The sequence below is a fragment of the Mastigoproctus giganteus genome, chromosome 3 (genome assembly GCF_048544385.1).
Source record: "Mastigoproctus giganteus isolate SK-2022 chromosome 3, ASM4854438v1, whole genome shotgun sequence".
Lineage (NCBI taxonomy): Eukaryota > Metazoa > Arthropoda > Arachnida > Uropygi > Thelyphonidae > Mastigoproctus > Mastigoproctus giganteus.
This window is the reverse complement of record NC_143577.1, coordinates 168,697,649-168,719,628: the sequence shown is the minus strand read 5'-3', so window position 1 is coordinate 168,719,628 and position 21,980 is coordinate 168,697,649. Positions and strand designations below refer to the sequence as shown.

Sequence of the window (21,980 nt, the reverse complement as noted above, 5' to 3'; positions counted from 1 at the left end):
GCCATAAATATCTTACCAAAGGGTAAAATGCATAATTAATGGAAATATGAGAAATCATGCAAATGGCAATCGTGACAACCAAACTTACATTTTATTGCATTTGTGTACAAACTAAAATGACAAGTTAATGTAATAGTATTATGTACTGGAAACTAGCAAAATAAGTCCTCAATATTTTGTTATTCCTTCTCGAGCTGTAGTTACATTGATTAACGATCTGGCATAGAGTTGATCACCTTCTGGATATACGGTTGCCCAATTTCATGGTACCACACCCTTACAATGCTCTCCAGCAGCTGAATCTTACGTGTTGGCTTCTTCTGAGCAATTTTAGACAACATTATGTACCAGCAATTTCAGTAGGGCTCAAATCTGGACTGTTGGTGGTCCAGTCCGACATCGTAATACCAGCATTTCTGAGGTACCTTTCTGCACCTTAAGGAAGAAAAATGAGGGAAAATATTGGTGTAAGTAGGTTTTAAGCCTTGTGAGACAAGAAGACAAACTCATCATTAAATCTAAATAGCATAAACCTTACCAATTTTGCTGTGTGGCAAGCTGCTGAGTCCTGTTGAAAAATGCAGTTTTGGACGTCTGTGTGGTGATCCCTAATAACAGGTTTCAGGCACTCCTCCAAGATAGCATTGTAGGTTTTCTGCATTCACTGTTCCATTAATAAACTTAATTTGCCCCACCTTGTTTCACCCTGCTTGTTATGCATCCCCAGACCATCTGACTGGTGGGGAACTTTACAGTCAGTGTTATGCAGTCAGGATGGTATGCCTCTGATTTTCATTTGATTTGGCTGTCACAGACCTTCCAGACTTCTCCGAAATTGGGTCCACTTGACTTGAATGTCACCTGAATATCAGTTCCATCAGCGTTTTAGACTCCCAGGTAGCAAGTACAGCTTGTCTGGCATATCTGAGAAAATGTCTGTGGCAACCTCAAGGACCTGAGTTGCTGTATTAGTAATGGCAAATGATGCAAGAAAGCAATCTCATAAAGCATCAGCCAAAAAAAAGCAAACCACACTTTACTGATCCATCCACTCCTGTAGTTTGTCTAGTTCATCCTTGAATTAATTCTAAGTATCCATTTCTATAACAGCAGATGGAAGTTTATTCCAGCAATCAACCACCTATAGGCTGAAGGCAAACTTCTGCACATCTATTCTGCAACTGTCCTTCCTCAGTTCGAATTTATGCACCCTTGTGTGTAGTCTGAGCAACAGGAAGAATCCCATCAGTATGAAGTTTGCTCAAGCCCTTCAAAGCCTTAAACACAAATCAGACTGCTTTACAATGGCCTAGTCTCCAGATGCTGCAATTTATAAAAATGAAGCCTTTCTTGGTAAGAGTAGTCTTGTTCCCTTCACCAATCTGGTCGCTCTTCTCTGCACCCATTCCAGCAAATCTACATCCTTCCTAAAATGAGGCCTCCAGACCTGAATACAGTAATCAAGATGCAACCTAACCATGGTCTTGTACAAAGGGATAATTACCTCCTTATCCCTGCTAGCAAAGTTTCTGTGTCTCATTGACAAAAACCCCATGATTTGCTCTGGTCCTCTCTACACTGCTCAGAGAACTTCATGTCTGACTGCATAATTACCACCAGATTAACATACCACACAGATGATATGTTAATCTGGAATTCTTGCTTCCCATATATAGTACCTTGCATTTATCAATATTACAACTTCACTTGCCACTTCTTAGCCCATCTGCCTAATTTTTCTAGGGCTTGTTGCGGTAGCATACTCACAAGTTCCAGGTGATATCTGGAAAGCTAAAATTTCTTCATTGTTAGGCATTCTGATTTACTGACCCACTCTGTCTGTATAAATGGTTCATTATACTCTTCACAGTCATTTATCTATATCACATTCCTATTCTTATTTTTGTTTTCCAGATGCTTTTGTTACACCAAACTGACTCAGTGTGGCAGTGGTCACCCATATAAAATGGATGCACCACCTTATATCATACATTTTTCTTAGCTAAAAGCATAACTGCTCTCTTCCCCCCCCCCCCCCCCCCCCCCCCCCCCACTGTCCTGTCTGTCCTTTCTGTACTCATTGTACTCCCCATATTCAAATTCTTAGTGATACCATATCTCCAATATCCCTATTTATGCCTGCATATAAAACTATTTTTAAAGTCACAACAGTAGGTACATCAGTATACAGACTTTTTTATCATTCAAGGAAGTGATTTGGGATAAGTAGCAAGAAATAATTAAAAATGAAAAACTTTAAAAAATTATTCCTATATTTCTATAACACCATATGATGCTGTAGAGCCAAATGGTGTTATAGAAGTAGTTTCAGCAATCAACTGTCCAATGGCAGAAGATAAATTTTCACACATCTATCCTGCAACCCATCCTCAATTTGAATTTATGGCCCTTGTGCATAGTCTGAGCAAGATGAAGGATTTCACTCGTGCTAAGTTTACTGCAATTTTGCAGAATTGAGGTGCCAACCTTCACATCACTGCACATTTAGACTTTATTCCTGATATGCTTTTATCATCATTATTATTAATAAATACTGAAAACAAAAGCAGGCTCAGCACTAAATGTTGGGGGACTCCACCAATAACTTTTATTCATGAAGAGCAGTTTCCACTGGGAGCAACTCTGTCTTTTCCCACCCAACCATCCTGTTATCCATAGTGGTAACTTGCCCTTAATGCCATGCTGCTCCAATTTAATTTATATACCCGGGGTGGATGGGATCTATCCAGTTATATTAAAGGAGGCAGCAAAGGAAGTAAGCAAACCCTTAGCCATAATTATGAGAGCTTCCTTGGACTCAGGGGAGGTACCCATAGACTGGAAATGTGCAAATGTGACCCCAATTCACAAAGGAGGATCAAAGGCTGACACAAGTAACTATAGACCTGTGAGCTTAACTTCTGTTCCAGGAAAATTAATGGAGGCACTGGTTAAAGAAGCACTGCAGGATCATTTAGACAAGACTTCAGTTATAGCTCAGACACAGCATGGTTTTGTTAAGGGGAAGTCTTGCCTGACCAACTTGATTGGATACTATGATGCAGTCACAAAAGAACTGGATGCAGGGAATAACTTTGATATTATATACTTGGATCTTAGAAAGGCTTTTGATACTGTTGCACATGGAAGACTGCTACACAAATTGGAGCTATTGTTTTCTGTATTTATAAATGATATTGATGATGGTATATCAAGCTTAATGTCCAAGTTTGCAGATGATACAAAGGTTGGCAGGGTTGTCAAGGATACTACTGACACTACACTGCTGCAACAGGATCTGGAAAGGTTGAGCAGATGGGCTGAGAGGTGGCAAATGAAGTTTAACATTGACAAATGTAAAGTACTACACATGGGAAACAGCAACCCCAGGGCAACGTATCAACTCTGTGGTACTACACTGACAGTGGTAGAGAATGAAAGGGACTTGGGGGTGATTGTGCAGGCAGATATGAAGTTCTCTGAGCAGTGCAGATGGGCTGCAAGAGTAGCTCATGGAGTATTGTCAATGATATACAGGAATTTTTCTAGCAGGGACAATGAGGTGATTATTCCATTGTATAAGGCAATGGTCAGGCCACACCTAGAGTACTGTATACAGGTCTGGAGGCCTCATTTCAAGAAGGATGTAGAGCTGCTGGAACGAGTACAGAGAAGGGCAACAAGATTAGTGAATGGAACAAAGGGGTGCTCTTACGAGGAAAGGCTTAAGTTTTGCAAATTACAGTGTCTGGAGACTAGGCACCAGCGAGGTGATCTGATAGAGGTGTATAAAGCCTTGAATGGTTTAAGCATGCTCAATGCTGATGGGATTCTTCCTCTAGCTCAGAAAAATCACCTGAGAGGGCATAAATTCAAATTGAGGAAAGACAGATGTAGGATAGACGTGCGGAAATTTGCCTTTAGCCAGCGGGTGGTCGGTTGGTGGAACAGACTGCCATCCCTTGTGGTGGAGGTTGATAGCCTAAATAAGTTTAAGGCTCAGCTGGACAGGTATTTTGAACGAACAGAGGGGTGAAGTGGAAGTGGGTTTTTTTTTTTTTTTTTTTGGCTGATGCTGCATAAGCTTGCTTTCTTGCATCAAATGCCTCTACTAATGCTAATGCTAATATAGCAGTAGGTCATATAATATCATTATTTGATATTGATTAGATAATAATATCATATTATTATGATACAAATAGATAATAGCAAACAACATTCTTGTTATTCAAAAAAAAAAAAAAAAAAAACAATTCTCATAATTAAAAATTCACCTTAAGTCAGTTTTTACCTGCTTCTTGACTGACAGTTCTATAGAAAATTAACACTATTTATTATCATAATAAATAAGTGTTGTAAATATTAAACCTATTAATAAATAATTAATGGAGTTTTAAAGAACTTTTTTCCAACGATACTTCTCCAATAAAAAAAATATAGCTTTTGTAAAATAATCTAGATAATGTAAAATAATCTAATTAATGCAAATAGTTTGCATTTACCATCTATTTGCATAATGCAATTTTTTGTGCAATAAAACATTTTTTTAATTTTTACTTTTTCTCAAAAATTGGTGGATGCAATATGCCCAATAGATCCATTTAAAAGTTAATTTCCTAATGTTGCATTTCTTTGATGGGATAATGATTGAAGTAATTGATACATCCAATGAAATGTCATTTGATAATTAATGTAATTATCAGATAAGATTATTTAGAAACTTAATTGAAGAAATTTTATGCCTGTTTTTCAGATCATCCTCAAAAATTGATGAAGCATGTGAGATGTATACTCGTGCTGCCAATATGTTCAAGATGGCAAAAAAATGGAGTGGTAGGTTAAATATATATTAGGAATTGTATTGCAGGACATTTTTATTACTATAATCTGATTTATTATTTGTTAGTGAATTGGAATTTATTTCTTTTTATTGTTCTGTGTAATTTTTTTTTAGTTTGTATTGGTGAACTGCTAAATATCATACATGCAGTTAATGCTGATTATAATTTTGGATCTAAATTATATAGTTGCTTTGATAGTAATGTATTATAAGCATATATCTGCAGGAGGAAGCTTTAAAGTAATGTTGTCAGCTTTTAACATTTAAAATTTAATTTTTTAAAAAAATTTCCCCTACAATGTACATTAAATACAGTATTAAAATAAATTAACTCAGCAGGTGGCACCTCACTTGTAACAAAAAAGTGGCAGTGCACTTTTTTGTTACAAGTGAGGTGCCCAACTTTGGTTTTTTTTATTTTTGGGAATGGAATACAGCATATTCATATAACATGTGTTACTAATGGGCCACAATATTTATTAACCTTCTGATATCTGACACACCATTTTTTTGAATTTGTAAATGAAATCAAATGCTCCACTGTACCTTTGCCCAACAATATTCTTTAACTAGTTGTACAGTATTTTCTTTTTAATTTCAATATACTATGATTTACAAGACATTTAATTTTTTATTTGGTGTGTTGACAGACACTCAACAAACAAAAGCATCTATCTTTCTTCTAGGCAATTCTCATTCCCACATGATATCTCTGAGTAGAGTTGCCAGGTTTCCAGTTTTTGAATGGACAGTCCTGTATTTGAGCTTACTGTCTGGTAAACAAATCGAGCAAATACTCGACATGTAAATGTCTAGTTTTTTTAATTAAGTAAGTTTTATTATCATTTTATTTGTTTAATTGCAGTTATGTTTAGTTTTCATTATAATTGTTTCCTTGAGTTTTAATAAATTTTGCAACCAGAATGTTTAATCTTTTTTTATTATTTAATATATCACGTAGTCAAAATTATAAACTCTTCTACTATTTCAAAGTTTCTGCATTGAAACTGTGTGTGTGTGTGCACGTGTGTGTTTATAATATACACCTTGATTCCTAGAATGTGAAAATTTATTTTTCTAGAAAAAAAAAAATGCTAGAAATTGTGCAAATAATTGTGTAGATCATTATTTTGAATAAATTTTCAGTTTAGTTCCATTATATTTTAGTTTAGTATTTTTTACTATAATGTACTCCCTTTTTAAGTGAGACTTTTCCCCCCTTTTCTTTTGCACAAAATTTACTCCTGTGTCTAGTATTTTTATTGAAACCATTTGGAAAGCATTCAGTGTAATTGACATGAGTGTGCTAAACCAGAAGTTTAGGATAAATGAAGCTGGAGGCTGTGGATATGTGGCAGCAGTAGTGGTCTGGTTTTCTGAGGTGGTCACCTGGCAACTCTGTCTGTGAGACAAACAGCAGTACAGGTGTCTAATTTTGCTGCAGAGCTTTGGTTTTGCTGGCTAAATGTGAACAACTGACAAAAATACAGATTTTTGTATTTTGTCTGTTCAATTCTACACAAATGTCTGGGTTTCAGTCCGGGGATGAGTGATCTTGAGAACTCTAAAAAAACACTTAAAACTTTTCTTTATTATTATTGTTGGTTTCCCTCGTTCATTTTCATTCAGTATTCTTAATTGAGTTCAACAAATCGTAATTAATAAATCACCATTTTCAATTCCTTAAAAAAAAGCTAAAAATTAATTTTTTTCACTCTTTCCATGGTAGGCCACAAACTTTTTGAATATTCTTCATATGTATAGGAAAGTAAGTTTCAGATGTTTCTTTACTCAAAAAAAAAAAAAAAAAAGAAATTGGATCAACACCAAATTTTTGTTGGGCACTGAGAATGTTGTATGTTCACTAAATATAGATCCCGTGCTCATCAGTTCCCTCGCACTCACAGAAATATTTTGCTGTAAAGTTTAAAAGTAATTCTGAGCTACTTAGTATTGGCAAATAATGCAAAAAAGAAAGCTTATACAGCATCAGCGAAAAAAAAAAAAAAAAAAAGCTAATCATTCGTCTAATTTTTTCTTAAATTTATTTAAACTAACCTCTGGCTCAAAGCAAATTTCCACACATCTATCCTGCAACCACCCATCCACATTTAAATTTATGGCCTCTCGTGCATAGTCTGTGGAAGAGGAAGGATGTAGTGCTGCTGGCACAATAACAGAAAAGGACAATTAGATGGTTAAGGGGAAACAAAGGGGTGCTCTTACCAATAAAGGTTTCAGTTCTGCAAATTGCAGTGTTTTGAGACTAGGCACATGTGAGGTAATTTGATTGAGTTGTTTAAGGCTTTGAATGGATTGAGCAAGTTCAGTGCTGATAGGATTCGATTCTTCCTCTTGTTTAGACTACGCACATGAAAGGACAAAAATTCAAATTGAGGAAGTATGTTTGCAGAATTGATATGCGGAAGTTAACCTTTAGTCAGTGAACAGTTGATTGCTGGAACAAAATTCCATGTGTTGTTAAATTCAAGGAAGAATTAGAAAAACTATTGGATGGAATGGATGGGTGAAATGGGAAGAGGGATTTTTTTTTTTTTTTTTATGATACTGCATAAGCTTGCTTCTTTGTGTCATTTACCACTGCTAATACTAATAATCCCCTCTCCATGCTATAGCAAAATTCCTGTGCATCGTTGAAAAAAATACCATGAGCTGCCCTGGCAGCCTGTCTGCACTGCTCAGAGAACTTTGTCTGACTGCATAATTACCCCAAGGTCTTTATTTCATTTGGTATTACCCTGAGTATAGAATTACAGAGTTATGTTAATTACTACCTTGCATTTGTCAATGTTTAACTTCAATTGCCACTTCTTAGCTCATCTGTCTAATTTTTCTAGATCCCGTTGCAGTAGAATACCTTGATTTATGGTATTAACTATGCTGCCAACCTTTATATCATGTGCAGACTTATACATTAACCCTGATCTGCCTTCATAAGTATCAATAAATATAGGAAACAATAGTGGGCAGAGCACTGAACCCCTAGGGAACTCCACTAATAACAGTAGTTCATGAAGAGCAGTGCCCATTGATAACCACTGTTTTCTCCCACTTAATCATCTCTTGTCCATTGCAGTAACCTCCCCCTTAATGCCAAACTACTCCAATTTGTATAGCAGTCATTCATGCTGAGCAATGTCAAAAGCTTTTCTGAGATCTAAGTATATGATGTCGAAATTATTTATCGCATCCAATTCCTTTGTTACTGCATAATAGTACCCAAATTAACCAAGAGTCAGACAAGATTGTCCCTTAACAGATCCATGCTGTGACTGCATATTACTGGATTTCTATCCAGATAGTTCTGCATTACTTCTCTCATTAGTGACTCCATAACTTTCTGTGGAACAGAGGTAAAGCTAATATATCTGTAATTACTCGTGTCACCCTTTCATTCCTCTGTGAATTGGAAACACGTTTGCCCATCTCCAGTCCATAGGAACCTCCCCTGAATCTGAGGATGCTATCATAATTATGACTAAAAAAAAAAAAAAAAGTTTGCTTACCTCATTTTCTGCCTCCCTTAATATAATTGGATAGATCTCGTCCATCCCAGGTGCCTTTTTTATGTTTAGCTTCAATAATTTCTTTTACACATTAGTCTCAGTTATGAGAAAATCGTTTTGCTCCCTGTTAGATATTTATACATTTCTGGCATCCCCATCCTAAAAAAAGGTAATTAAAAATATAACTACTGTCTAGGGTAAAGGGAAGGGATTTTGCTTTTGTAAAGGTGACTACAATGGTTTCAGACAGTTTAAGTTCTATTTAGTGAGACTCTTTGATAATGTTACTAACAGTGACATTATCAACAGTAACCTGTACTAAGTACAGGTTACTGTTGAAAAAAAGCCGTGAATTAGGGTTGAATTTGAAAGTGTCTGCAATTCTTCCCAGACACAATAGAAGGGAGTATATGATGAGCCTTGTCGATCAATTCAGCACTGGAAAGATTGTGCAAGGCTGAAGGGCTAGAATTTTTTCAGCCTGGTCTGTACTTTTTAACAGGAGAGACTGCTTCTACAGGGATCGGATACGCTTAAATAGAAAGGGTGCAAGAATATTTGCTGATGCTATGGAAGCAGTGTTAGGTGGGTCAGAAAACTGCTAGCCTGGGAAGGAATACAAGGACTAATAGATTAACAGTAACCACTGGCAGAGGTGAAAGTGATTCTTGCACTGCTTCTATTGGAATGAGCAGCAGCCTGGAAAATAATGCAGGGTATTTCAGAGACTGCTGAGAGTTTTGCGGTACAAGTAAACACATGGGTTGTGTTAGGGTAGCTAAGAATAGGAACAGGTGCATGTATACTTGCGCCGACCGGGCTAGCCAGGTAGGTAAAGTGCCTGGCTGGCAACCCAAAGGTCGCGGGTTCGAATCCCGCCTCGGGCTTAGATCAAAGTACTACAAAAACCTTGGGAGGTGCACTATGGCCAGAGAAGCCGATGCGCCAACAACTACCAAAAAAAAAAAAAAAAAAAATGTATACTTGCATGAACACCAATGCTAGGAGTTTGGTAAATAAATTTGATGAATTTGAGGTATTGCTCAAAACATCAAAGGCAGATATTGTTGGGATATCAGAGACGTGGTGTCACACAGATATAAGGAATGCAGAACTGGAATTTGGGGAGTACAATATGTACAGAAAGGATAGACAGGATAGGAAAGGAGGAGGGGTTATTCTATTAGTTAAGAAACACATAAAATCCAAGGAAGTGAAGCCAGTCAACATCGCTGGACAGTACAGTGTCGAGTCAGTTTGGTGTGACATAAGCATTGGGAGATCAAAATTGAGAGTAGGAGTGTGTTATAGGCCTAATGACTCTGATGAGTATATTAAGAAACTGTACAGGGAAATAGTGGGCCAGTAAATCAGAGAGTCTTATAATGGGGAATTTTAATTTTCCAGATATTGACTGGAATTTGTGGGTTGGTCACTCACACAATCATCATCAGCCATTTTCAATCCACTGTAGGATGGCCTCTTCAGCAACTTTCCAGTTCCTTCTGTTTTGAGCACTGGCCATCCATTTGCTACCCACAAACTCATGAATTTCATCTATCCATCTCGGCCTTTGTCTTCCAGGTTTTCTTCTAGCTCCTCTTGGGTACCATTCTGTTATTTTCTTAGTCCATCTGTCATCATGTCTTCGAGCTATATGACCTGCCCAGGGCCATTTTAGTTCTTTAGTTTTGATAAGAATGTCCTTTACTTGAGTTTGCTGCCTAATCCATGTGTTTCTCTTCTTATCTAACAGTCTGATTCCCAATATAATTTGTTCCATTCTTCACTGTGTAGTTCTCAGCTTCTCTTCCATTCTTTTGGTGAGTGCCCAAGTTTCACTTCCATAAGTCATGGTTGGGCGTATACGTTGGTTCATTATTTTATGTTTCGGACAAATTGGGATATTGCTCTTCAGTATGTGACTATATTTCCTGAATGCTATCCATCCAAAATTTATACTTCTCTTGACTTCCAGCCATTTATCATTATTACAGCTAATAACTTGTCCCAGATAAGTATATGACTCCACCTTTTCAGTTATTGCTCCTTCGATCATTATTTCCCTTTCTATGGTATACTTGTTCATCATTACTTTTGTTTTAGCCATATTCATCTTTAGTCCAAAATCCTTACTAACTGTGCATAACTGTTTAAGATTTTCCTCTAATTCTTTGGGATTGTGTCTTGCTTATGACCACAATGTGATCTGCAAGTTGTAAATGGTTTAGGTACTCTCTGTTCACATTGACTCCTTTCTGCGACCAGTCTAATCTTCTGAAAGTTTCAAGGGCAGCAGTAAACAGCTTCGGAGATATTGTGTCTCCTTGTCGAACTCTTTTCTCCATTTTAAATTTGCTACTATCTTTGTCTAGTCTAATAAAGGAGGTAGCATTCTCATATATTTTCTTCAAAATCATAATATATGGGGTATCTATGCCTTGTCTTTCCAGTGCCCGAAACATTGCCTTATGCTGTATGGAGTCAAATGCCTTTTCATAATCCACAAATGCCAGGCATAATGGTGTTTAATATTCATTTGCTTTCTCCATTAGCTGTGATATTATGTGAAGGTGATCCATAATTGAGAATCCTGTCCTAAAGATTGCTTGCTCTTTTCGTTGATTGTCATCAAGTATTCTTTCTAATTTGTTAGTAATGACCCTTGTGAACAACTTGTAGATGTGGGATAACAAGCTAATGGTCTATAATTTCCAATTTCTGATTTATCTCCTTCCTTATGCAGCAAAACTATGATTGCAATTTTTCCACTCCTTAGGCGTCAGACCTTTTATAATGCATTTTGTGAAGAGCCTTGCCAGTTTTTGTGTTGTTTCTTCCTCCCAATTTTAACAACTCTACAGTAACTTCATCTTCCTCCCAGGGCTTTCTGATTCTTCATTTTCTTCAGTGCATATTCTACCTCATCAGGAAGCATATCAGATATGTTGTATGTGTTGCTAATTTGCAATCCATCTTCCCCACTGTTGCCATCATTCCCTCGCTGCTTGTATAATTCTCTATAGTAGTCTTCTTCTATTTGAATTATGCCTTTTCTGCTGTTTATAAGTACACCATCGGTATTTAGTTTCAGTATCATTTGTCTTTCTGTATTACTGTTCATGGCTGCTGATTTAAGTCCTTTGTTTTCCTTTAATGCTTGTTCTACTTTTCTTGTGTTAAATCTTCTTATGTCCTCTCTGAGTCTCTTTCTAATGGCTTTGCATAACTCAGTACACTCAATTTTCTCCTTGTCAGTGTTTATCTTGCTCTTCATTTTTCGCCTTCGGTTCATAAGTGTTTCTTGACTAATTTTTTCTTCTTTGGGTTTCTTTTTGCCTATAGGTTTCTTGGGCTTTATCACTTTCAGAAAGTTGTAATATTCCTCATTGATAGCTTGGTCCTGAGCAGTCTGCAGAAGCTCAAACTTGTTCTTAAGTTCCAGTACATACTGCTTTTTGTCCTCTTCTGTTATCTCAAAGACCTTTGTATTATTTACTCGAGTCAGTTTTTTCCTTTCCTTTCCTACATCTATATAAAGTGTACATCTTACCATTCTGTGATCACTTCCAACGTTTACCTTATTCAGGACAGTAACATCATTCACAATATATCTTCTGTTAGTGAGGATGATGTCGATTTCATTAGTTGTTAATCCAAATGTACTCTTCCATGTCCACTTTCTGTTCACCCTTTTCTTGAAAAAAGTGTTCATTACTGACGATCCTTGAGATTCTGCAGATTCCACAAGTCTTTCGCCTCTTTCATTTCTTTCACCAATTCCAAAATTTCCTATAGTTCCCCTTTCTGCACTCTTTTGTCTTTTTTCGACCTTAGCATTGAAGTCCCCATAATAATAGTGTAGTGGGTGTTCTGCTCATCTAGAAGACTCAATTTTGGTGTACATTTCTTCAACCTCTTCATCATCATGGCTCGATACAAATAGCAAGGCTTTTTTTTGATTTATTGGATGATTGTTTTCTACATCAGCATGTTCAGGAAGCAACTAGAGGGAATAATATTCTTGATCTGATTATCAGTAGTGATTCTGCAGATAAAGGAACCACTAGGTGGCAGTGATCACAGTGTGCTAAAGTGGAATTTTCTCCTTGTACTCAGGGGAGGTACCCATGGACAGGAGATGTGCAAAAGTGACCCCAATTCACCAAGGAGGATCAAAGGGCGACTCAAGTAATTATAGAACTGTTAGTTTAACTTCTGTTCTAGGAAAATTAATGGAAACTGGTTAAAGAAACACTGCAGGATCACCCAGACAAAACTTCAGTTATAGCTCAGACACAGCATGGTTTTGTTAAAGGAAAGTCTTGCCTGACCAATTTGATTGGATACTATGATGTGGTCACAAAGGAACTGGATGCAGGGAATAACTTTGATATCATATATTTGTATCTTAGAAAGGCTTTTGATACTGTTGCAAATGGAAGATTGCTGAACAAAAAATGGAGCAGTGTGGCATTGGAGGCAAATTGCTGCTATGGATAAAGGGATGGTTGAGTGGGAGAAGACAGAGTGGTAATCAATGGACACTGCTCATTGTGGACTAATGTTATTAGTGGAGTCCCTTAAGGTTCAGTGTTGGGTCCATTGTTGTTTTCTGTATTTATAAATGATATTGATGATGGTATATCAAGCTTAATGTCAAAGTTTGCAGACAATACGAAGGTTGGCAGGGTTGTTAAGGGCACTAATGACAGTACGCTGCTGCAACAGGATCTAGAAAAGTTGAGCAGATGGGCTAAGAGATGGGAAATGAAGTTTAACGTTGACAAATGTAAAGTACTACATATGGGAAGCAGTAACCTCAGAATGACGTATCAACTCTGTGGTACTACACTAACAGTGGTAGAGAACGAAAAGGTCCTGGGGGTAATTGTGCATGCAGATATGAAGTTTTCTGAGCAGTGCAGACGGTCTGCAAGAGTTGTTCATAGTGTCTTGTCAATGATATACAGGAATTTTTCTATCAGGGATAAGGAGGTGATTATCCCCTTGTATAAGGCAATGGTCAGACCACACCTAGAGTACTGTATACAGGTCTGGAGGTCTCATTTCAAGAAGGATGTAGAGATGCTGGAACGAGTACAGAGAAGGGCAACAAGATTAGTGAATGGAACAAAGGGGTGCTCTTACGAAGAAAGGCTTAAGTTTTGCAAATTACAGTGTCTGGAGACTAGGCACCGGCGAGGTGATCTGATAGAGGTGTATAAAGCCTTGAATGGTTTGAGCATGCTCAATGCTGATGGGATTCTTCCTCTTGCTCAGAATAATCACCTGAGAGGGCATAAATTCAAATTGAGAAAAGACAGATGTAGGATAGACGTGAGGAAATTTGCCTTTAGCCAGCGGGTGGTTGGTTGGTGGAATAGACTTCCATCCCTTGTCGTGGAAGTTGATAGCCTAAATAAGTTTAAGGCTCAGCTGGACAGGTATTTTGAACGAACAAAGGGGTGAAGTGGAAGTGGTTTTTTTTTTTTTTTTTTTTTTTTTTTGGCTGATGCTACATAGGCTTGCTTTCTTGCATCAAATGCCTCTACTAATGCTAATGCCAAAGGTTAGATTTAGGCTGCACCATAAATTATTTTTTTTTTATGCAAATATGCATGTATAAAAATATTATTTTACCATATACCAAGTCTTAAATATTAGTATTTACTTCATGGGGGAAAAAATTCATGGCAAATTAGTGTCTGGAGACTAGGCACCTGCAAGGTGTTCTCATTGAGGTGTATAAAGCCTTGAATGGATTGTGCTCTGAAGAATCCCATCAGCATGCTCAATGCTAATGGGATTCTTCCTCTTGCTCAGAATAATCACCTGAGAGGGCATAAATTCAGATTGAGGAAAGACAGATTTAGGATAGATGTGCGGAAATTTGCCTTTAGCCAGCGGGTAGTTGGTTGGTGGAACAGACTTCCATCTTTTGTTGTGGAAGTTGATAGCCTAAATAAATTTAAGGCTGAGCTGGACAGGTATTTGGAACAAACAGAGGGGTGAAATGTGAGTGGGTTTTTTTTTTTTTTTTTTTGCTGATGCTGCATAAGCTTGCTTTCTTGCATCATATGCCTCTACTAATGCTAATGCTAACAGCAAATTCTATATGGGAAGGATTCAGGAAAGTAATCGTAGAAGCTACTAATTTTTCTACACCAGTTAAATTTTGACATCATATACAGTAAACCCTCGATTTAACTAAGTAATAGGGGAGAGGGGGTGTCTGTTAAATCGAATGTAACCTGTGAGGGCATTTTTTATTGTTCTTAATGTAGAAAAAAAAGCTTTAATACAATATGAAATGGTGCAATTTGGCCTTTGATTTATGGATATCAGAAGCAGTTTGTTTTTTTTACGCTGTAAATTTCACAAACACTTGCTGCTGAGATGCCTTGTTCCTATTTCTCAATTAGCTTTAATTTCTGTGCCACATTTTAGTTCACATGGTTTCTTTTAACTCGTCTATTACTTGATGCCATTTTAAATTGTAAGGATTGCAAAATTATTTAATAAATTAAGTCACAATTCAGAAATCACAGAAACACTCTGTATGCAACCTGACCGCATGATAGCTCGAGGCAGACTGAGACCAAAACAAAGCAAATCAGTAGACCTGCAGTTTAGTGTCCCAAGTCACATTCAGCTCACAAGCCTGCTCTTATCTGTTATCTGGGAAAACAGCTATTTGAACACGTTTTCAGAAAGAATAAAAAACAATTTCTTGAATTTGATTATAAAAATAAAAGCAAGTAATTATCAAAATAATAATGGAAATAGGTAATTATTATTAATTTTTAATTAATAATAACACTGAAGTTTTGTGTAACCTAAAAAAAATAATATGGTCGAGATTAATATGTACATTACTGTATTATTATTTGTCTGGTCCGTTAAATCCAAAATCCATTATATTGGGGTCTGTTAAATTGGGGGTTTACTGTAAGGCACTGATATATAAATTGCTATAACATTAGAGGCAGGTTACTGCTGTGGAAAAAGATGGTTGAGTGGGAGAAGGTAGAGTAGTTATCGATGGGAATTAATATTTTTGGGCTACTGTTATCAGTGGAGTCTCCCAGAGTTCGGTGCTTGGCTCATTGTTGTTTTTTAATGTTTATCAATGTTACTGATGAAAGCATATCAGGCTTAATGGCTTTGCAGATGATATTAACTTTAATAGAGTCATAATTACAATAATCAGTGTATCCTACTGCAAAAGATCTAGAAAAAATAGAAGTATGGGCTGAGAAGTGGTAATTGAAGTTTAACATTGACAAATGTAAGTAATGCATATGGATAGCAGTAATCCTAGAATAATATATGAACTGTGTGGTACTATGCTCGGATAGTAGAACATATAAAAAAAAAAAAAAAAAAAGACCTAGAACTAATTATGCAGTGAGACGGTTCTCTGAGAGTGCAGACAGGTTGTCAGGACAGCTCATGGGGTTTTGTTAATTATACACAGGAATTTTGCCAGTTCAGGTAAGGAGGTGATTATATAATTGTATAAGGCATTGGATAAGCCATATATATCTGGAAGCCTCATTTTATGGTTTAAATGAATGCAGAAAAGAAAAGTGGTTTTTTTTTTTTTTTTTTTTGTTTCTCTCACAAAAACAAGATTAGTGAGGGCAACAAAAGGGTACTCTTATCTGGAATTATTGACTGGAAACTCTTCACCTGCAAGGAGTTCTGATTGAGGTGTTTAAATCTTTCAATGGTTTGAATAAGCTAAATGCTTGTGGCATGTTTCCTCTTATAAAAATGAGGCTTTCTATGCATCTTTCCACATATGAGGGGGTTTAAAAAAGCTTATACCCTTACCTATAAATAATAGCCTAGAAAGGTGAAACTTCACAGGAACTTTAATCTTTTTCTATGTACTCTCCATGTATAGTAACACATTTCTCCCATCTATGGATTAGTTGTTTAATGCCTTGATCATAGAAGGCCACACTTCTTTCCTGAAACCATGATTCCACTTCATTGATGACTTCCTAAGATGAATTAAAGTGGCGTCCACGCAATGATTTCTTCATTTCTCGAAACAAGAAGTCTGACGGTGCTAGGTCAGGAGAATAGGGTGGGTGCTGTAGTAGTTCGAAGCCACACTAGGCCACAAAGTTGGTGGTAGCAATGGCTTCTGCAAAGGCGTCAGCAGTCTTGGAACCCATTGTGCAGAGACCTTAGACATGTGCAGATTGTCATGTAAAATGCTGTGGGCAGACCAATAACTAATTCCCACTGCATTTGCAATAAAATGAATTGTCATGTCTGTCACTCAACCTTTGCAACCGTCTCATGTCTGTTAGTGTTGATGGCCTTCCTTCTCTTGGCTCGTCAAAGACACTTGTATGACTGGAACCCCGTTTCCACTTTTTTACAGTGTCATAGGATGGACAATTCTGCCCATACGCAGCTCTCATTTATTTGTCAATTTCCTGAGCTTTCTTTCCCTGCAAATGCAGGAACTTGATCACTGCTCATTACTGCACTTTATCAACCATAGCATCCTTCCTCAGATTCCTGATTCCACCTCTGGTGTATGATTACCTACAGGAATGAAATTTTACATGTTAGTTATTGAATATGTAGACAACTTATATTAAAAACGGCATCTTCCTACTGATGTTTTATTTAGGTCAGGGTACAAACATTTTGATACCCCCTCATAGATGTGTGGAAAGTTTATTTCAGCCAACAGGTAGTTGATTGTTGAAAGAAACTTCCATCTGGTGTTGTGTGAGTAGTTTGGATGAATTTAATCAGTAACCAGATTAAATTATTATTGGAGTTGGGCATGTGATGAGGGAGGGTTTTTTTTTTTTTCCCCCTTTTTCTTTTTGGTGATGCTGCTTTCTCCCAACACTGTCTGAGTGCCCCACCTACAAGTCCCATCTATCTCTGGGAAATTGAAGTTGTTAGCAAATGCACAGACATTATGGGAAAGAAACAAATACAGTAAACTCTGCAAAATCTGACACTTTACAATCTGGATTTCTTTAAAACCCAGAAGTATTAAGAAAGTAATCCAGCACTTGTTTCAGTGAACATTTGTCTTTAAGAATCCATGCAAAAAAGGATTGTTTCTGTTTTTATAAGATTCTTGCAGGACTTTCTTTTCTTTTCTTTTAAAATGTTTCGGCAGCCAGCAAGATTTAAACTACCTATATGATGCAGTGGTCTTAATTCTTACAATAGAACAAACTTTCCTTTGCAGCAGGTTTCCCTGATATTTCACTGTTTTTTAGGGGACCTTTCCAGTAGGTTACAACCATCTCTTTAAAAGATGACTGCTGTGACATAATCTTTCAAGACTGATTGGCCCCCTCATCAGAAAGCAGGTGATTTCTTGTGGCAACATGCAAATTAGAATAATTGGTTTTTTTCATACTCTACCTTACAAAAGTATTTTTTCTCTGATGCATGTCTCTTGATATTTGGACAACATTTTCTATGACTGTGTTTATTTTCATTTGTTAAAAATTTAATAAGGTGCCTCTGTAGCCAGGTGGGCAGGAGCAGCAGTGCGTAGCACACGCTTCTTGATTAGACTGGGGTTCGAGTCCGTGCCCACCAAATACGGAGGATGCGGAGAGGTCAGAGAATGACCACCACATATCCCCGGAGCGATATGGCCTTAGTTGCTAATGCTCCTAAAAACCAAATAACAAACAAACAATTTAATAAATTGAACTGCTGTTTATATTTTAACCACTGATTCTATCTTTTAATCAGCATAAAAGTTTATCGACCTAAATATGCTAGATCTAAATATTATTGTTAATATTCATAGAAATATGCTCTTCCAAAACTGCTCCACCACAAGGTATGCCTCTCTGAAATCTGGAAAATTTTAATGAGCAGCCACTCTCAGAATAAGTATGACATAAAACTAATAAGATAAGCATTGAATAAAATAATATTTAAATGTTTATACATTTAAATAATAATATTTGTATGTTTGTGTATCCAAATTAAAAATGGATTGGATATTGCATAAAACTGGGTATTTGATAGTTGGATATAGAATATCTCATACATTTTGGAACACTGGGTTTTTCATCTGTGGATAAATAATTAACTCCTAATTTATGTAATCATCATTAATTATCTTCTGATGTTTACATCTTGCTACATTAAAAAAAAAAAAATGAGGAAATAGGGAAGTTGTCTCTGAAACAAAGTAGTCAGAAATATTCTGAATTGGATATTTACAACTGTGACAAATCCCTCCCTCTCTTCCATTTATTGGTCTGTTGCACTTCTACTCTTTTCAACGTAATGGAGAAATTCACCAGCTGCCAACTCTTACACTATCTTGAAACCTTGCACTTGATCAGTGATCACCAATGTGAACAAATATAACTGTGTACGGAATTATAAACAAAATTAAGCACATGTTACTCGTTGTAAGAAAATTCAGTGGAAAAGCTGGGTAAAACTTAACCAGTTGCTCTTGACATTTCCAAGGTCTTTAATCATATTTTCCATGAAGGGCTTCTAAATAAGCTTCTATCTTATGGAGTGCTGACTTTTTTGTTTTTTGCAATTGGGTAATCAGTTTTCTTTTTGACCACTCGGTGTTGTTGGTGGATGGCTCTGTGTCTTCTATTCCTCAATCAGTATTGATGCTGGTGTTCTCCAAGGTTTCAGTTCTTTCTAACACTCTTTTCCTCTTGTATTTTAATGAATTCTTTATTTCCAGTTCACAAAAGAATTTATTATTTAAATTCTTTTGTTAAATTCTTTCTTCGGCAAAACTATGGATAGGATTGACTGGAAATCCTATCCATAGTTTTGCCGAAGAAAGCACAGTGAATTCCACCTTCGAGAAACTTGGCTCTGCACAAACAACTTCAACCTCTCAGATCATCATCATCATCAGCCATTTTCAATCCACTGCAGGATGAAAGCGTCTCCAGTAATTTTCCAGTTTCTTCTGTTTTCTGCAATGGCCATCCATTTACTACCCACAAACTCGTGAATTTAATCTATCCATCTCTGCTGTTGTCTTCCAGGTTTTCTTCTAGTTCCTCTTGGATACCATTCTGTTATTTTCTTAGTCCATCTGTCATCATGTCTTCAAGCTATGTGTCCTGCCCAAGACCATTTTAGTTCTTTAGTTTTGATAACAATGTCCTTTACTTGAGTTGGCTGCCTAATCCATGTGTTTCTCTTCTTATCTAACAGTCTGATGCCCAATATAATTTGTTCCATTCTTCACTGTGTAGTTCTCAGCTTCTCTTCCATTCTTTTGGTGCCCAAGTTTCACTTCCATAAGTCATGGTGGGGATTATACATTGGTTCATTATTTTACGTTTCAGACAAACTGGGATATTGCTCCTCAGTATGTGACTATATTTTGTGAATGCTATCCATCCAAAATTTATTTTTCTCTTGACTTCCAGCCATTTATCATTATTACAGCTAATAACTTGTCCCAGATAAGTATATGACTCCACCTTTTCAATTACTGCTCCTTTAATCATTATGTCCCTTTCTGTAGCATACTTGTTCATCATTACTTTTGTTTTAGTCATATTCATCTTTAGTCCAAAATCCTTACTAACTGTGCATAACTGATTAAGATTTTCCTCTAATCCTTTGGGACCGTGGCTTATGACCACAATGTCATCTGCAAATCGTAAATGGTTTAAGTACTCTCCATTCACATTGACTCCTTTCTGCGACCAGTCTAATCTTCTGAAAGCTTCCTCAAGGGCAGCAGTAAACAGTTTCGGAGATATTGTGTCTCCTTGTCAAACTCCTTTCTCGATTTTAAATTTGCTACTATCTTTGTCTAGTCTAATAAAGGAGGTCGCATTCTCATATATTTTCTTCAAAATCATAATATATGGGGTATCTATGCCTTGTCTTTCCAGTGCCCGAAACATTGCCTTATGCTGTATGGAATCAAATGCCTTTTCATAATCCACAAATGCCAGGCATAATGGTGTTTTATATTCATTTGCTTTCTCCATTAGCTGTGATATTACATGAAGGTAATCCATAGTTAAGAATCCTGTCGTAAACCCAGCTTGCTCTTTCAGTTGATTCTCATCAAGTATTCTTTCTAATCTGTTAGTAATGACCCTTGTGAACAACTTATAGATGTGGGATAACAAGCTAATTGGTCTATAATTTCCAATTTCTGATTTATCTCCTTTCTTATGCAGCAAAACTATGATTGCATTATTCCACTCCTTAGGCGTCAGACCTTTTATAATGCATTTTGTGAAGAGCCTTGCCAGTTTTTGTGTTGTTTCTTCCTCCCAATTTTAACAACTCTACAGTAACTTAATTCCCCCCCCCCCTGGGCTTTCTGATTCTTCATTTTCTTCAATGCATGTTCTACCTCATCAGGAAGAATATTGGGTATGTCGTATGTGTTACTAATTTGCGATCCATCTTCCCCACTGCTGGCATCATTCCCTCGCTCCTTGTATAATTTTCTATAGTAGTATTCTGCTATTTGAATTATGCCTTCTCTGCTATTTATAAGTACATCATCGCTATTCTTCAGTTTCAGTATCATTTGTCTTTCTGTATTACTGCTCATGGCTGCTGATTTAAGTCCTTTGTTTTCCCTTAATGCTTGTTCTACTTTTCTTGTGTTAAATCTTCTTATGTCCTCTCTGAGTCTCTTTCTAATGGCTTTGCATAACTCAGTATACTCAATTTTCTCCTTGTCAGTGTTTATCTTGCTCTTCATTTGTCGTTTTTGGTTCATCTCAGACATCCACCACAAACTCATTAAATGCTGATACCCAGGTAATTTTCTAGTGTGGTGAAATAAACCTATGGTAGAATCTCATAAATCCTCAGGACTCAGCACTTTTCAAAATGGTGGTTTTTTGAAGGTTTTATGTATATAGAGCTTAAGTATTCATGGGTAATTCGTTATTTTTTTATTAAATAATACATTAGCTCTGGTTCCTATAATCTCCACAGAATGATAGTTACAAGCCTTAATGTAAAATGTTAATGTTTATTACTGGTCCATGAGGTGATATACTTGCCTAAGAAATAAGGGTTGTAAGTTGTAATGCTGCCTCCATTGTTGTGATTGTTTGCCACATTGGATGCATATAAGTATCTTTTGAAGGTTTTATATATATGTTGAACTGATCAGCAGTAGTATGCCACAATGTTTACAGCAAACATTTACCATTAAATGTTTTTATACATACAGTTAAAAAAAAAAAAAAAAAAACAGTGTGATTCTACCAATTTCGACAGCAAGGTGGTAGAATCATACATCATTTGCAGTATCAAATGGTACTGCAAATGATGTGCCATTAGCACATATAAGCAATCAAAAGCACCTAAGTGCTGTGCTGTAATGTGCACAGGCGATCATTCTTAAGTAGTCAATAAACAAGTGGCGAAAGTAAAAGCATGTGAAATGAACAACTACTGAATTCTTTTGGCATGCTGATTGAACTCTGGGCTATTAGCACAATGCTTGAATTTTGGTTATAGCTTTGTATGCAGTTATTTTTTTTTTTGCTCGTGTTGAGGTTTATATGTTTATATAAGCGTAAAAACCTCAACACAAGTTTATATGAGACAAAACACCACTATTCCCTGTCAGT

General features: G+C 36.6%; 1 protein-coding gene across 1 annotated transcript in view; it reads left to right on the top strand.

Annotated features, from left to right (window-relative positions):
• Positions 1-21,980, top strand: part of LOC150088401 (alpha-soluble NSF attachment protein-like) — a 236,215-nt gene that overhangs the window by 24,834 nt on the left and 189,401 nt on the right. Inside the window, exon 2 of the mRNA XM_090369491.1 lies at positions 4,754-4,833. Within this exon, the coding sequence (XP_090225617.1) occupies positions 4,754-4,833 (80 nt within the window). The remainder of the gene's footprint in view (positions 1-4,753; positions 4,834-21,980) is intronic.